General features: G+C 36.6%; 1 protein-coding gene and 1 pseudogene across 4 annotated transcripts in view; one reads left to right on the top strand and one right to left on the bottom strand.

Annotated features, from left to right (window-relative positions):
- The first annotated feature begins 376 nt into the window (after positions 1-376).
- Positions 377-17,623, top strand: part of LOC149542744 (splicing factor U2af large subunit B-like) — a 144,623-nt gene continuing 127,376 nt past the window's right edge. For all 4 annotated transcript variants that reach the window (XM_089797634.1, XM_089797632.1, XM_089797633.1 and 1 more), the window contains exon 1: positions 377-579. In XM_089797634.1, the coding sequence (XP_089653760.1) occupies positions 475-579 (105 nt within the window). In that variant the 5' untranslated portion in view covers positions 377-474. The remainder of the gene's footprint in view (positions 580-17,623) is intronic.
- LOC149542745 (pre-mRNA-splicing factor SLU7 pseudogene) lies at positions 8,550-10,279 on the bottom strand (annotated as a pseudogene).

The following is a 17,623-nucleotide window of genomic DNA, read 5'->3' as shown; positions in this document are numbered from 1 at the left end:
ATATATATATATATAACTAACATAATTGAATGACCCTTGAAATTTTTTATACTTGTAACAAGTGGTTATATATATAACATAATTGAATGACCCTTGACAAATTTTATACTTGTAACAACTAGTTGATCTATACAATGAATGATGATACAACAATTTAACACATGCTACAACATTTAGCACGCTTCACAGCCTTGTTTTTTTGGCATTAAGAGGGACTATATAACATAATTGAATGACCCTTGACAAATTTTATACTTGTAACAACTAGTTGATCTATACAATGACAATTTAGCACATGCTACAAACATTTAGCACGCTTCACAGCCTTGTTTTTTTCGCATTAGGCGGGACTTTGACTCTAAAGAGCTCTTGTTAACCTCGTATTTATCATTAATCTGTTGTTCGCGGGGGTGACGTTAAAGGCCTCCTATTCTACTACCATTTCTATTCAGTTGTATTTAATAACCTGCAAAAATGTCGAGCTACGAGGGAAATGGCGGTGCAGGTTACTATTCTCCACCCGTTCGCCAACATATCGAAGAAGGCGATTCAGAGGACGGAGCTAATTGGTACCGCCAGGTTTTAAAATTCTTCTCCTGAAACCTTGAGTATTTTGCACAATTCGCTCTACTTCAAAAGATGACTTTTAAAATTTTTAATCTATTTTGCGAGGCCCTAGAACCATAATCGAACAAGCAACCTGCAGCAAGTCGACATACTAAAAACTATTTCTACGAAGAATGCTAGCTGTCAGAACAGATAAGCAACCCTAGGTAGAGGACTACAATTGGCAGTACGTCGTTTTTGAAAAAATGCTTAATGTTTGAATTGGGTTAAACTTAGCCTTACAAGTGGTCCACATGAAAAAGTGGTTGCATTCGATTCGGTAAGTACGGGCCAAAACAGGATTGCTGATGCTGGACTTGGTAAACTGTACTCTTGACATGAATTTTCTACCAATTGCCCTATGTGGGGTATATATATATGTAATATTTCCAGTCGGTTTCTGTAAACTGGTATTTAAACTGCCCATGTGAATGTACAACTCTTGAAGCTTACATAAGCGAAGTCCCTGGTCTAAATGCTGCGAAACATGGGCGTTGCCATCGCTTTTTCTGGTCAATACTCAAAATTATCTTTGATTTCAGGAATCTTCTTCAGGCTACTATTGATTTTACATGCTATCTGCTAGATTTACCAAGCGAAGTTCCATCTTTTCATGGTTTTGTGACCATCCTAGTCGAGTAATTCCTCTAAATGGACATTCAGCACTTGCTTTTGGACTGGATAGCCTCTTATGCGACAAGGAACACTTATGCGACAAGGAACATAGGTGATATAACTTTCACTTAATTTAATCCTAAACAAAGCTATATGAATAGTCGTTTCTAGAGTCAACCGCAAGAGATCTTGTGATACAGATTCCTGGACTGGCTTTGTTGCTAAAATCATGCACTAACATCTCTTCTCTTTTAAACAATTATGGGTGAAACTTTTGTTTGCCTGATAAGATTCAAGGAAATAGGATTGATGTCATTATTTTGGGAATTCTAGCGTAGAAGCAGAACATCTTTAACAGTCATAAGACATTCAATACGGCGATGGCAGAGTAGTAGAATAATGTGTTTGAAATAAAAAGATAGAGGAGTTCCACACAACTTGAGCGATTTAGGAGTAGAACAGATTATTAGTTAGAGCCATTGTGAGGTGGCAGAAGTCTTGCAACAAGAGCACAGTTCACAATAAAACGGTTAACATGTGCTCACTTCTGCCTACACACAGCATCATTGGGCAATGGTGATCCTGTAATCTCACATAGATAGATCATCACTATGCTTAAACTAACAAGTAATTAAGTGATCACATATCGTAAACTCCTACCCAGAACTTTTTTCCATAAATAGTGCGCTCTTTCCAAAGTTCATTTTTGCCAAACAGTTGGCAAGAATACTAATATAAAATTCTATGCTCGCAGGCGTGGTGTTTTCAAGAGTTTATAATGCAATGACCTTATGCCAATTTTCGAAACGTAACATTCATTCGTCACACATAGAAAGATAACCAACTCAGTAGGAGAACACCTTTCAGTAAGTACATGACTGAAAATATCATTAAGATCATGATTTGAAATTTATTATTCACAGTAACTGAAATGATAATTGATTGTTGTTGTGTATCAAACATAGGTGAGGAAAACTTCTTATATCGATGATTAGAAGAAGATCTTTCCATAAAAGAAAGGATTGAGAATGAGAAACAAAATAGAAAGTTACTAAACTCACTAACTGGCTCATGGAAATAAAAGGTTGCTAAGTAAACTAACTAAACAACTTATGGTTCATTCTACTAACTATCCTCCCTTTATGGTCATTCTACCAACTACCCAACTGAAAACTTGACATAATCTGTAGGTCATTTCGCCATAAATGTATAGAAGGCTGACTTCTCTTCAGAATGCCCTGTGGCATGAGCTTGCTTCTAAGACCCTAGTTGGACTTCTAATCAGCCAATGACTTTCTACAAAACTTATGGACATGACCAAGTTTACCACAATAATAACATGTGATGGGTTTTAGATTCTTTGAAGAATCTTCACTCTGTCCTTTCTGTTGAGTGGACTTGTCTTTGTGTTCGTCCTTGGCAGTAGCTGCCTATTTGACACAGGTGATCTCACTGTTGCTACTGAATTGTTGTTTCCTTCTCACTTGCTGCAAGAGTTTATTGCACAGATCATCAAAATTTAAGTCATGATGGAAGTAAAGTTGAGAGTTTTGATGAAGTGCTAATAGAATTGTGGTAAGCATTTCAATGTGATAACCACCATATCCTTTTCTTCCATCTTGTGACCAGTGGCCTCCTGCTGATCACAAATGTCGTTGAACTTGATGAGATAATTTTTGCAATGATATTCCTAAGGAAGAAAGCTTTGCTTTTATATGACATCTTGTGCATATCCTTTAGGTGACTCCAGCACTCTGTAGCAGTCTTGCCTGACAACACTTTTGGAAGCATATCATCAGTGACAAACAACTTAAGTAGGATAACTGTCTCTCAATTACGCTCATACATAATGGACATACACAGATGTGTTGTTTAGCTACTCTACTTTGATGCCAAATTTCTATAGATATTACAGGACTATTCATGTGGCTGCTTATTTTACACTGTGATATTTTTTTAGTTCATGATTCAATGAGTTTACACTCATCAAACTTGCCCTGTTCTTTTCTCGCAGCTGTGGGTCAAGTAGTTTTACCAAGAACAAGTTGATCAAGGCACCCGTATTAAAAAATAGCAGTGTTCCACGGGGACGCGTCCCCTATGGTTTTGGGGTTGTAACTGTCCCAAGGAAGAAACGGGGATGGATTTTTACCGTTCCCTAAGTCGTTCCCTTTTTGGCAAATTTAGAAACGTCTCCGAAACGGCCAATTTTTTTGGGCAGGAAACTTGGGGATGGGTAGCAGTACTGGAGATGGTTTTTCTGCCCCCTATTTGTCCCTGATACTGCGGGCCGTCCCCTTTTTTCCAGCCAATTTGGTAAAGGCAAAATACACCCAAAAAAAAAAAAAAAAATATATATTTTTTTGCTGTATGCACGGGCTCCTAGTCGTTTTAAAGACATAATAAAAATATGCAAGCCATATTTGGTCCATTAAACACTAAAACACTAACTCTTCTACTCATTTTTAGATTTGACATACTTGCTAAGAGGAAGAAAATAAACATAGAACAGCAGCAGCAGTGAGGAAAGATTGCGTTTAGTATTTACTAGCTATTTTAGTTGGACTTCTCTTTATTTCATTCTGATTTTCATGCATGATACTTGGAGTCTTTAGGCATTGATTTTTGCTATATATGTATGTGGCATTGTTATAATGGAAGTACTTAGTATTTGCCATTAGATAATATTTTATGTATTGATCTTCTAAAATGTCTATGGTGAATGGTTTTTTAATGTTATGATATGCATATTTGAATTCTGTCTCTGTATATAAAAAAATCCCCTATGTTTTTAATTGCCGTCCCTTGAGGTCCTATCCCCTAAATTTTGGCTTCGACCCATACTCGTACCGGAAACACATTCCCGTCCCCTAAAACGTCTCTGTCCCGAAAACTCCGTGGAACATAGAAAAATAGTGAGCGGCCTCTGCTTCTAGGTATTTTAGTTCTTTTTGTAGAACCTCTATGTGCCTTCCAACAAGATGTTGAGTAAGAAAGCCATCACTTCCACTATCCAGAGACATGATAAGTGTGAACTTCTCAAAAAACTTTAACATTTGTTGATAAAGAAATCAACAAAATATTCTGAAACCACAATTTTGACAAAAAGTGTTAAAAGAAGCAGCTGCAAACCAGCACCATAATTTTGTGGAAAAGTTATAAAACCCTTGATGTGACAGGATTTTGTGAAAAAATATAGAAAATGTTCATTTTGTGGAAAACATGTAAAATCCCATAGGAAGTACGCACAATTTTTAGGGAAAAATTGTCAATACTCTAGATGGTTAAAAACCTATGAATTTTGTTTTGAAAAACCACCAAGAAACAGGAAAACATGATTTTTATGAAAAAAAACCTACGCAATTTTTTGGAATTATGTGCGAAACTTAGGTAAAACTTAAAAGCCATGATTATTTGGAAAGTCATGTGAAGCATAGGGAAAACCCTGGTTTCCTGGAAAATCATACAAAGCCCTAGAAAAAACCAAGATTTTCTGGAAAATCGTGCCAAACCTACCCAAATACTTGGAAAAAATCTTAGTGGTGGCAGCGTGTTTTAGAAAACCGTAGTTGTGAGTGGACAATCATGACATAGAAAACCCTATTTGTGAGCAAAAAACCACAGCCAAAAAAAATCAAAACTCCTGCCCTCAAGTTGTAACTGCAAATTGTGGCCTCTGAGAGAAAAAAGAACATCCTTTCTTAAAAAAATAATGTCCAAAACAGCAACACACACCAAAGCAAACCCAATATTAATTGTGGCAGACTTAAAATTATAAAAAATATCCTCCAAAACTGCAAGATTTAAGAACAAATCAGTGCAAGAAATCTTTGCTTGGGCATATAAGACTGCCTTGGGTAAAACAAAATGAGTGGCCAGGTTGCAAATAAATGAGGCAAGCCGAAATAGGTCACATGCTAAAAACCGGCAGAAACAGGCCTTGATTCTTCACTAATGATGCACGACTAAAAAGAAATGGCATGAACAGAAATGACACCAGCAAAAACCCTTGTTGTGGAAAACCCTTGTTCTGGTCTGAAAAATTCTTATTTTATTAAAAAATCGGTAATAGATTCAATTTTATGTAAAAATAGGTATAAGAAAGCTCTATTTAATTTTAAAAACAGTTAAAAACTTTGGTTCTCAATAAAAAATCATTAAAAATTTCTGGAAATAAATTGTAGGTATTGTAGCTACAAATTTTAAAAATTTGCTAAATGCTAACATATGGCTATGATACCAGTTACAAACTATATATTGTATGACAGAATACTGATTCAAATGAACACATAATTCTGACCTGAACCACTAGCAAATTGGCTACTTCAAAGTTCAAAATAATCGATCAAAAGGTGGAAGGGCTATGCCCTAGCTTGGCAACTCACCTCCAGACATCAGCTTCAAGATGTATTCACTCAGTCAACATAGACCTGTACACTGCAAATAGTGAAAGGTCCTTACGTCCAGCCTTAAACCCAAACACTTAGCCAATAGTGGAAATCACAACTAGCAGGATTCCACAGCTTTCAACTTCTTAAACACAGACTTGCTTGTGCAACCTTCAGGACGGATTGCAATAATAATTTCTGCAGATGTATTGCAGTCCATTATCTCCAGGTACAATGTTGTTTACCTCTTTTCATATCTAGAAGTTCCGCACCTTTCCGCAGCTGGTTCCCCTGTTCATGCACTTTTTGACTATACTGTGATTTGCAGACTTAAACACTTAGCAAGGGAGGACATAATTAGCAGAATACATTGTCATACCAACAAGAGCATACACCATTTCTTGTTATGCAATATCAACTCCTGATGCCAAAGAAGGAAATAAATGGGAGAGAAAGCAATGCTGGTCTTGTTAAATTTTATGTGTGCTTGTTTCATGGGCAATGTGTAATATCCCGAATAGGATATTTGCTGGATTTCCCTTAACAATACACGTAGAAATAAAACCTTGCAGATAATTTACAGCACATTCGAAAAACCAGTAGAATTTTCCAATTAATTCACTTTTCTCAGATATAACATTCAGATTTGGGTGTACACAAAAATGAGACAGTGCTATAATAAACCAGAAGATTCTTAAATATGATCCGTTATTTCGCAATAACATTCAGAATATCAACATGCAACCATGAATTACAAATTGGTATGATAAAACCTGAAACTTTTATAAATCCTTAAACAATGATATTGCCTTTTACAACCGCAATATAACACCTGACAACTAAACGTTATTGTATTATACAACAACAATACAATAACCAATACATAGAAAACCAATCCTAAATACAGAATTCAACAGTTGGATTGGAATGAGAGGATAAGAACCTGTAAGCTCAATGAGACACCTTTGATGATATCTCAACGGGCAATGGGTTTGCGTCCATTGCCGGCTTGCACGAGGGGCTACGTCCTCACACGGGCTGAAAGCTGAAGCTTTCTGAACACTCTTTAAGAGAGAAAACTAACTGAATAGCAAAATCAAGCATAACCAAAAGAAAGAGTCTCTTCTCCTTTTATTCTTGCAGTTGTGACTCTTTGACTTCCTTTCTTGGCCTTTCTTTTTATCTTTCCTTGTCATCTTTTGCCAACTTGGAATATTAATTTGACCTTTAATAAATAAAGTCTTATCTCTCATAGTCAATTTTAATATTATAACGATGTCCCTTTTAATATTTCTAATGTCCCCAAAAAGGGACATTACAAATCTCCCCTCCTTGAGATTGCTTGCCCTCAAGCAATTAGTACCAGGATCCCATATGAATTTGCAGTTTACCTTGAAATCAATACTGAAAACAATTCTGGCCGAACTGTGAAGCAAGGTGCCACTCTGCAAACCACCCGTCAACTGGATCCCTGGATCTCATATTACTCTATGAAAAAACGTTGCACCTGTAAACTGTACAACTCTGATCATCACCACATCCAACCTCAAACTCAGAAGAACTTTTGTAAAATCCTTGTTTAACCATAGATACATACTGTCAACACTTGGATCCCAAACCACACCACGTGCATGATCAATCAGAACAACCTGCCATGTACTACTAACATATACAGGGAGATCCTCAACCCAACTGAGATCGCTATTACCACTGTGGTGGGAACTCAACCACTTGCCAACCAACTTTTGGAAACCTAACTATCCACAGGGAAGTTCCTCCTGGATACAAACAAAAGGGCCATCCACCTTCCCAGCTGTTTGCAATATCCTGCTTCTTAGTGCCCATAATGGGTGGTGTATCCAAGTTGCCCAATTGCCACAGTGCTGCTCCGCTAACTGAATGCTCTCTCGCTATACTGCTCACCATATCTCTATCCAAGGCTGATTCGCAATCGGCGTTATGTCCTCTCAAGGCAGCAACCTCTTGGCTGCAACAAGTATCAATCTGAGGCTCCTCACTATCAAACTCGAATAGCAAATTCTCCATTATCAGATCAACATCCATCTAAAAAAGTGAATTACCATGTTTCACCCAATCAACACTATGCATATTAGAAGTAATAACATCATCGTAGGCTTCAATTTCCTTGTTCATTTGATTTGCATGCAAAGGCAAAACTGCTGCAGTGTCATCTTTCCCATGCAAAAACTCATCATGTGAAGATTCTAAGTTGCTCTTATTTTGAATAGGACCAACCTCATCAAATTGTTTGTCAAGAATAATCTCTAAACCACCAGATAAGTTGCTAGAATAATCCTTACCATTAATCAAAGTGGGTTCTCGCTTATGTTTTTCATCAGGTTTAGGCTGAACTATGTATTTCCCAACTCCCTCAATGTTGGTCTGCACTTCTTGAGTTGTCTCTTCTTCCCTGTTCTTGTCCCAAATGTGATCAAGAGATCAAACATGCTTACGAGTGAAACATAACTGCTCTTTTGTAAGATCTCGACTCAATTCATAATACTTCTTTTTTGCCAGGTCATTCTTGTTTTGTAGCTTTGGATGGAAATCCATTTAATCAATGAAGGGTAACTCTTTTTGAATCTTTGAAGGGAGTTTTCGGTATTCAGCATACTTATCGAGTATCTCTGCAGTCATACTTTGTATCCATCTTTGAAGTGGTGCATCCAGAATCTGATTATCTACTGATGACCCATGTTCAGTTTCTTCAATGGGTAGTTTTTTGGAATTAATAATCAATTTTGCTTCTTTTAGTGAGATATTTGCAACATTTTTGACATTCACTTGACAATACATCAGTTCATTGATTCCCTTTTGATGTACTGTCCTTGAGTGGTCCAAAACTGGCTGTGTAGTTGTGTCTGCAGGAAGCTTTGCAATTTCAAGTACAGAACTCTGTGACTTTGCATTTTTCATTATGTCACCTTCTGAATGAGATTTATCTTTGTAAAGAGATGTAGAAGGAGAACCAAGCGTTCCATCCGACCCATACAAAATCATAGGTTTTGATGAACCATCACTATGTTGTAATGCACCAGCCATCATCATGACATCGCTAGGTGTATGACTTGACGGTGTTGAGGGTGGAGAACTTGTTGAAGGTCCAGTATTATTCACTGTTCTAGAACTAATTGCAGGACCAGAAGAGGAAACAGGCTGCTTCCTTTCCTACCAGCTTGACTTTTGGAAGAAGCCTTCGCTGTACCATAACTGATTTTTGTTGTCTGCTTACAACACTTGTAACCCCACTGGTGATCTTCCCACCAGGAACCCCAAACAGATGTATGATTGTTAATAAACAAATCATCCTTGTATTTGCTCTTTGGTGCAGCCTTCTCTTGGCCCTTAATCACACGACCTGCTCTATCATATTCAACTTGCCTCTCGGATTGACCCAAGAGAATTTCTGTTGGAAGCTTTTCTTCAGATGCTGCATTCCCATACTTATGCAGGATATCTTCCTTTGTTTGAGACTTCAATGTTTCTTTCTTGATTTTGAATTCCCTGTATAATAGTTCTGCTTGAGACGGAGCTGCTTGTAAGTGAATATCTTGGCCTTTCTCAAATGCTTCCCATGCATGTATGTTTAGTCACCTGAAATCTAGTGCTTGGCCTGTAATCCTGTATTGGTTATCTCCTCCATAGAACTTCTCATTAGGATCACTGTCAGGTAGAGGGTCCTCTCTCATTGACCGGGTTTTAGGATCATAATGGGCAGACTTCACATCTAGATTCAGAAGATACTTGGCAGTGTCTTCTCGAATACGCAGATTTCTGACAGTTCCTGTACTACCACTTCCAGTAGTGCGCACACGCTTTTCGACCTTGGCAAAATCCATCTGCTTGCTCTCGTCAACTTTAGCTTCGTCTATCTTTAAAGCATCTTCTTTGTTATCCTCATCACTGTCCTGTCCACTTTTTTCAGGATTATTATTCTTCTGCTCCAACTTTTTCAATTGCTGCTCTTTCAGATATTTTCTCCTTGCCTCTTCCCTGGCTTCATATCTATCTATAACCTGAGCATATGTAGCCGGATCATAGCCATTCCATCTATCCCGTTTGCCATCGTAATCAATCTCAAAGTTCTCCACTTTCTCATTGGGTGCTATTTGCTTATTTGTCCATTTTGCTCCAATTTTACGAGGTCCTTCTATGCAAGATTTAGAATCATGCGTCATTGCTCCACAGTTTATGCATGCTCCCTTTCTGTATTTTTCAGCTTGGTAAACCTTTGTACCTCTATCATACCAGTCTTTTGAATAGTGTGGATCTGACTTCCATTTCCTTTGATGTTTCAAACTCGGTTTCTCTGCGTTGAGATAGCATGGTGCTGATGACATATATTGAGGAATTTGGGGATTAATCTCCTTGCCATCTTCATCTACTTCTGCTGGTGCAAACCCAGCTTTCCGGGCCTCTTCTAGCTCCAACTGCTTTCTATGATCTTCTTTGGATCTGAAAATCCTCGTTGCTGTTGCCATGGGCGCGTAAAACTGCTAACTTCTTCCAAGTAGCTGTTCCATATTAGCTTAATAATAGTAAACTCTTTAAAAATCTCTTCAAAATCTAAAAAATCGAATGAGCATGGAGCAATTTCAAATTTTTAAACCTCGTGTCAAAAATTTTGAAGGACGGAAGTATGATGAATCTAGTCATAGCCCAGCTTAGGGCTTCCAGTGGCAAGAAACTCGCTAATTTCCCTGCCTGTACTATTCTCTCACACGACGACTTCAATAGTCTACTAGTGTTCTACCCATCTCCACATCCTTCATCGACACGGGTTCAACAAGCGAATATTAACAATCAAATTTTTTAATACTCCCGAACGACACGTATATCAACCCTTCCTTCCCAAATTTCTGCCTTAGAATTCTTGAAACCTTTGGAGTTGCTTCACGTGGATGCAAAAAAATGGAGGATGGAAAATGTTACAAGTAACTGTTGACTCCCTCTGACGCCAAAGAATCTCTCAGCAGGTGTAACCAGCTGTTGCCTAGCATACGTTAACCTTATGCTCTGACATCTTCCCAAAATGTATTCAGAAAAAAGGGCCCCCGGCCAAGAACATTATGTCATCCCTTTTTCCCAAATCGACACTTGTTTCTACGACTTCTAAAACGACCCGACAACCTCTTTAGTACTGAGGGGCGTTACAACAGGTAGTGGTTCTAAATTTAACCACAAACAGACACGTTTCTACCAACTGTTGTTGTGGCAAACACAGAACTCCTAAATTATTTGAGCTTCAACTTTCCGCACTGTTCTTTGCTAAAGCCGCCTCCAGCTTAGAATAATATTCTCCGGTTTAGCAATTATCATGATTTCAATATTGTCTCCAATAGCTCTTGCCAGATTTAGACTTCCGTTGATGCGACCTGCATGAATTAAGCCTCCTGCTCAAAGAATTCTTCCCCTTTCATTTTCAAGTTCTGGCTTGTGGTCTTGTGACAACTCAATAGCCTGACCCTTCCTTGAAAGAATACAGCGAGAATCACCAGCATTTGCAACAATTAGTTCACCATCTCGTATAAGCGCAACACATGCTGTGCTTCCCGAAGTTGGCCCAGAAAAGTCTGCATATGGTCCAATAAATAAAGGCTCCTTATCACCAATTTCTACAAGAGTTTCTTGTATTTTTTTTTCTGTGAAATGGCACATCAGCAGAGGTGTACTGTTGAAGCTTAAACCATGATATTATAGTTTGTAAAGAATGATATGCATAGTTTCAATTTTCTAGTTTTGGTATTTGCTGCTTTCTGCATTGCTTTTATCTGCTCAATCAATCCTGGTATAATCAACTTTGAAACTGTATCTGATATTGAAAGTTCCCTTGACGCAATACATGCTATGTCCAACTTTACTATTACTGTTATAACCCTTACATCTTCCTTGACTGGAATATAATCAACTCGAGGTGCACAAGCTTTGAGATTGTAACTTGATAGAAAAAAAAACTGTTATCTTAATTGGTTCTGGAAATTCTATCCCAGACGCTGACAAAACATGCTTATCAGGTGAACACAAGGTTGAATAGGGCAAAAGACATGCATTCTCATTTCCAATACTCCTTTTCAAAGAATCAATATTTTATTGTGATGCACTATCCTTTGACTCAATACATTGTAATAAGACTGATGAGCACTCTTCGGACGGACTAGCCACTTTCTCTGCCTCAAATCTTTTGGTCCTTTAAGATTTGCAGCAAAGTCGTCAACAAGAAGAGAAAATTGTTCCTCTGTATATATATTAAAAAAAAAAAACCTCTGTTCTTCAAGAGAGGAATTTCCCTAATCTGATTGCAATCGTCTTTGTGAGTGATAATCAAGCCTCTTGTTGACGGGTAATGATGATGATGCCCTTAATTCCTTTAAAAATTGTGTACGTGTCTGGACAAAACTTCATAGGCTGGCAGGAAAACTAGCTCTGATACCATTGTAATATCCCGAATAGGATATTTGCTGGATTTCCCTTAACAATACACTTAAAAATAAAACCTTGCAAATAATTTACAACACATTCGAAAAATCAGTAGAATTTTTCAATTAATTCACTTTTCTCAGATATAAGATTTAGATTCGGGTGTACACAAAAATGAGACACAGTGCTATAATAAACCAGAAGATTCTTAAATATGACCAGTTATTTCTCAATAACATTCAGAAAATCAGCATGCAACCATGAATTACAAATTGGTATGATAAAACCCAAAACTCTTATAAATCCTTAAACAATGATATTGCCTTTTACAACCGCAATATAACACCCAGCAACTAAACGTTATTGTATTATACAACAACAATACAATAATCAATACATAGAAAACCAATCCTAAATACAGAATTCAATAGTCAGATTGGAATGAGAGGATAAGAACCTGTAAACTCAATGAGACACTTGTGATGATATCTCCACGGGCAATGGGTTTGCGTCCATTGCTAGCTTGCACGAGGGGCTATGTCCTCACACGGGCTGAAAGCTGAAGCTCTCTGAAAACTCTCCAAGAGAGAAAATTGAATTGAATAGCAAAATCAAGCATACCCAAAAGAAAGGGTCTCTTCTCCTTCTTTCTTGCAGTTGTGACTCATCAACTTCCTTTCTTGGCCTTTCGTCTTATCTTTCCTTGTCATCTTTTGCCAACTTGGAATATTAATTTGAGCTTAAATAAATAAAGTCTTGGCTCTCATAGTCAATTTTAATATTATAACGATATTCCCTTCAATATTTCTAATGTCCCCAAAAAGGGACATTACACAATGATTTGCCCTCCCAACCATAGACAATCCACGATTGTCTCACCTGAGCACTGCTTCTTAATAGAGCAGATTGTATGAGATTGTATATTAATATACTCATTTCATGAGAGAGATTAATCTTCCTGTATACCAATCGGAGGTGTCCCTTCACTAAGGGACACCAGTCTTCCAAAATTGGGCCCCCATAATTAATTACTAATATAATATGACCATTATTATATAATAATTATTATATACTATATAATAATTAATTAATTATATAATATAACTATAATATATCACATAAGATAGTCATATTATCTCACAATAATATAATTATATTATTGATATAATTATTAAATTATTAATCACAGTAATCAAAATAATTATTATATCACAAAGTACAATAATTGTGTTATCACAACCTTTATGATATCTATGTCGATTAGAAGGAATACGACCATAGCTACAATAACATTAACACCCTCTTAGCTAGGGAGAAATCCTATTACGATAATAAATAATTGTCTATTATTAGTTAATGATAATCTATTGTAAATATCTAGTTAGCTTTAGTTAGCTTTCGCTTTTTTAGCTTTCTCTATTAGAATTGAATGTTTCTATTCTTTACAATTGTTTTCTAAGGAAATTTCGTTTTATTCTTTTGTATATAATGACCTTTCGGTCTCTGTTAATAACAAGCAAGATTTTTACCAATTACTCTGTAATATAGTATCAGAGCCTAGTTCTTAAATTTTTTTGAAAATCATAATTTTTTCTTCGAAATTATTAGACCCAATTTTAAATTATTTTTTTGTGATCCTTGCTTTGTCATATAAGAAACCTTTGATTTTCGAACAATGTTTTTTTTCCTAGGGTTTGTGGAGGATCTTTGCCAAAAATCGCAAGTTTTTTTCCTACCTCCCGATTGTAGAATCGCGACATCAAAGAAAACGTGGCACTTTTTTCCCTACTCATGACTAGCAAAAATCGTGATTCCCTTTGGTTTGTGTCTGATAATTTTAACTGCCTTTCAGTGGCCTCATATCATATCTTTTGATTGTAAATCGCGCACCATTTTTGTGGTAATATTCAGCTTGCTTCGGGTGTTTTTTTCCTTCACGTTTGGAACAGCAAACGTCTACAAAAGATTCATTTTTTCTTCTTGATCTTGTTGTGGCCTCCACCCAGCAGTTGTAGTCCTAAATCCACCTAGTTCTTGGTTTGTTTCTGCAACTTTTTTCCCAAATCTACCATTATTTGAAGCTTGCTTTGCAGCCGGATAGGGTTTTGCCTGACTAATTTTTGAGCTCGGAATTTTTTTTTATCATAGATTCTTGGTGGGTTTTTCAAGAGTTCAACTGGGTTGTTGTCCATTTTTTTTGGGCGCCTCATTTTTCGAGCTAGCAGATCTAGAAAATGACACCATATTCCATCTGGGTTTTCTGGGCTCTCTTCTAGGTCACTCTCCAAATTTTTCGGGTCTTCTGTTTTTTGCCTCGAAGAACGTGCCTTCAAAGATTTTCATGGGTTTTCATTGAAAAACATGCCATGGCATCTCTGACAAACGTTCTACTTGAGCTCAACTCCAAATTCAATGATCGGAATTATGACACTTGGAAGCAGCAGATCATCGCCATTTTTGAATATCAGAACACTGATCAACTTGTACTAGGTGTTACAAAGCATTCGACTGCTCCTGATTCTGATCAGGATACATTGGATCTGAATAATTGGGAGGTAGTTATGCTTCTCAAATTATCCGTGGCTGATGATTAGCTTTCTCAGATTCCATCTAGCAAGACAACTGCCAATATCTGGACACATCTCAAAGGTCTTCATGAGACTTCTGATAAAAGCAGAGCTTTCTTTTTGAAGAACACTCTATTTTCTATTGTCATGGATGAGCGCACCTCGCTCCAAGCACACTTGAATAGGATTTAGGAAATCCGTGATCAGTTGCTTGCTATTGGTTGCAAGATGGAGGAAGAGGATATTGTGGTTATCACTCTTCGGAGTTTATCAAACTCCTATGAGCATTTTATCAAGACTCAACATCACGTCTTTTGGTGTTTATTTGAAGTTCATTGATCCTCTACACACTGTTGCTTCAACAAGATCGGTGGAAACAACAGTTCGGTGGTAGCTCCACCTCCACCTCCACAGAGCAAGCCTTTGTTGCTAAATCCTTTCAGAAGGATAAAGGCAAGTTTCAGCAGCCATCTCAGCATAAGTCTTCTGTGTTAATTTTATAGGATCTCTGATAGAAATAATAACAGATTTATATCAAACTTTTACTTGAGTAACTTGAATGCAACAGGTAGACACCTGTAGAATGCTTTTGATATGCTGTGACTAGAATGCCGAATGCTGACATGAATGTGTTTTGTAATCTGCAATGTTTCTTTATTAATCCTGGGACTGCAAGTATGTTATGTGTTTCATATTGCTTTGTCAATCGATGAGAACAATTATATATACAAGTGTGAAGAGTTGTGACCCTGTAGGGGCATGACTCTATGTGGCCATAAACTAATGTTTTGTTAACCATAACAATACAATGGTTTAATCATGCCCGATAATATGTTCAATAATGATCTTAATGCTTATCAAAGGCAGTACAAGTAAGACCCGATCCTTGATCGGAGATGATAGATAAATTTGAAAGTAATCCAATATAGTCGTACTATCAAGAATGATAGAACCTGATGTGAATTGGTAACAATAGTAATATGCTTGATCTGAATCATATCTATCTAAATTATATGTATACATATTTGTACATATATACATATGCATATTATCATATATATATATGTATATATTCAGATGCTCAGTATTATTCGACTGAAGCTAAACTTTCAACACCCCCTCTTTAGCAAGGGAGAAGTAAAAAAGAATCCAGATATTAGAATATCTACACATAATACATTATTTGACACTACCACTCTAAGAAATAGAGACTCGTCAAATAACATAAATCACAATGCTATGAACACTATCATAACATAAATTATGATCTCTAATTGTCCAAAACAATATCTAGAGTAACCATAATGAATTCGTTATTCATGACTTCTAGAATATCTGGATTAACAGTCATAATAATCGGCCTATCATTTGTAAGATCGTTACCTTACAAAGATTACCTTCTGAATACATATGTTCATGAAAGATCATCACCTTTCATTACATATCTGAAGCAACAATCATAGAAGCATAAACACATATGAATTGAAATTAAATTCAATGATCAAAATTATAATTTAATCATACCAAGTTTTTCTCTGAAGTATACCAACTTCACTTTAGTAAGAGCTTTGGTAAAAATATCAACTATCTGTTCATTATTACTGACGTAGTCAAGTTTAATGATATCTCGATTTACCATATCTTTGATGTAGTGATAGGGAATTCCAATATGCTTTGACCAATTGTTAAACACTGGATTAGTTGATAGTTTAATACAACTCTGATTGTCACAATGAATGATGGTAGGCTTCAAGGTTTCTCTGAACAGATCAAATAAGAGCTTTCGTACCCATACAGCTTCTCTGGTTCCAAAGGAAGTGGCTATGTATTCTGCTTCTGTAGAGCTTAGTGCAACTGAGGATTGTTTCTTGCTGAACTAGGAAATCATTCCAGAGCCAAGACTGAAGCAACATCTTGAGGTACTCTTATGCTTAGTAGAATTGCTTGCCCAATCTGAATCTGAAAAACCATGAAGATTTATCTTGACTTGATCTTATTTGATTCCCATGCCAATAGTTCCTCTTAGATATCTTAGAATATGTTTAGCTGCCATCAAGTGAATCTTCTTTGGTGTAACCATGAATTGACTCAAGGTGTTAGTAGCATAGCATATGTCAAGACGAGTATTCACTAAAGACATCAATGAGCCAATGATTTGTCTGTAGAGAGTAGGATCAACAGGTTCAGATTTATCCATGTCATCCTTTAGTTTATGTAGATTAAGTTCCGTAGGAGTAGAAGCTGGTTTGCAGTCTATCATTCCAAACATAGAATATCAATAGTATATTTTCCTTGTTTTAGAAAGATGTAGTTTCCCTTTTGCCAAACTTCCAGTCCGAGGAAGTAGTGAAGAAGACCGAAGTCTTTCATGTCAAATTCAGCTGTCAATTCTTGTTTGCATTTACTTATTGAATGTTCTTCACATGTAATTAATAAGTCATCAACATATAACACCATAATAATCATATCATTTCCATCTACTTTGAAATATAGATTAGGATCAACTTCATTTTTAGAATACCCTAGCTTTGTAAGATAATTGTCTATTTTTTCATACCATGCTCTTGGAGCTTGTTTGAGCCCATATAGTGCTTTTTTTAACTTGCATACATGAGTATTCTTGTTGTGAGCAATAAATCCTTCAGGTTGTTCAATGTACATTTCTTCTTCAATTTCACCATTTAGAAAAGCTGTCTTAACATCCATTTGGTGGACTTTTCATCATTTAGATGCTGCAATGGCCAAGATGGTTCTAACTGATGTATACCTAGCAACTGGAGCAAAAGTTTCCTCATAATCGATACCTTCCTTCTGTGAGAAACCTTGTGCTACGAATCTAGCTTTGTATTTCTCAATGTTGCCATTAGGTGCATGCTTGATTTTGTATAGCCATTTGGAAGAAACTATTGATTTGTTTTTAGGTCCGAGTTAAATGACCCATACATCATTTTTTAATATTGAATTGTATTCTTCAATCATGGCTTCCTTCCAAGGTTGACTTGATAAGGC

The sequence above is a fragment of the Cupressus sempervirens genome, chromosome 8, assembly GCF_028749045.1.
Source record: "Cupressus sempervirens isolate cs-2001-9-10 chromosome 8, ASM2874904v1, whole genome shotgun sequence".
NCBI classification, from domain to species: Eukaryota; Viridiplantae; Streptophyta; class Pinopsida; order Cupressales; family Cupressaceae; genus Cupressus; species Cupressus sempervirens.
This window is presented reverse-complemented; position numbering and strand designations above follow the sequence as displayed.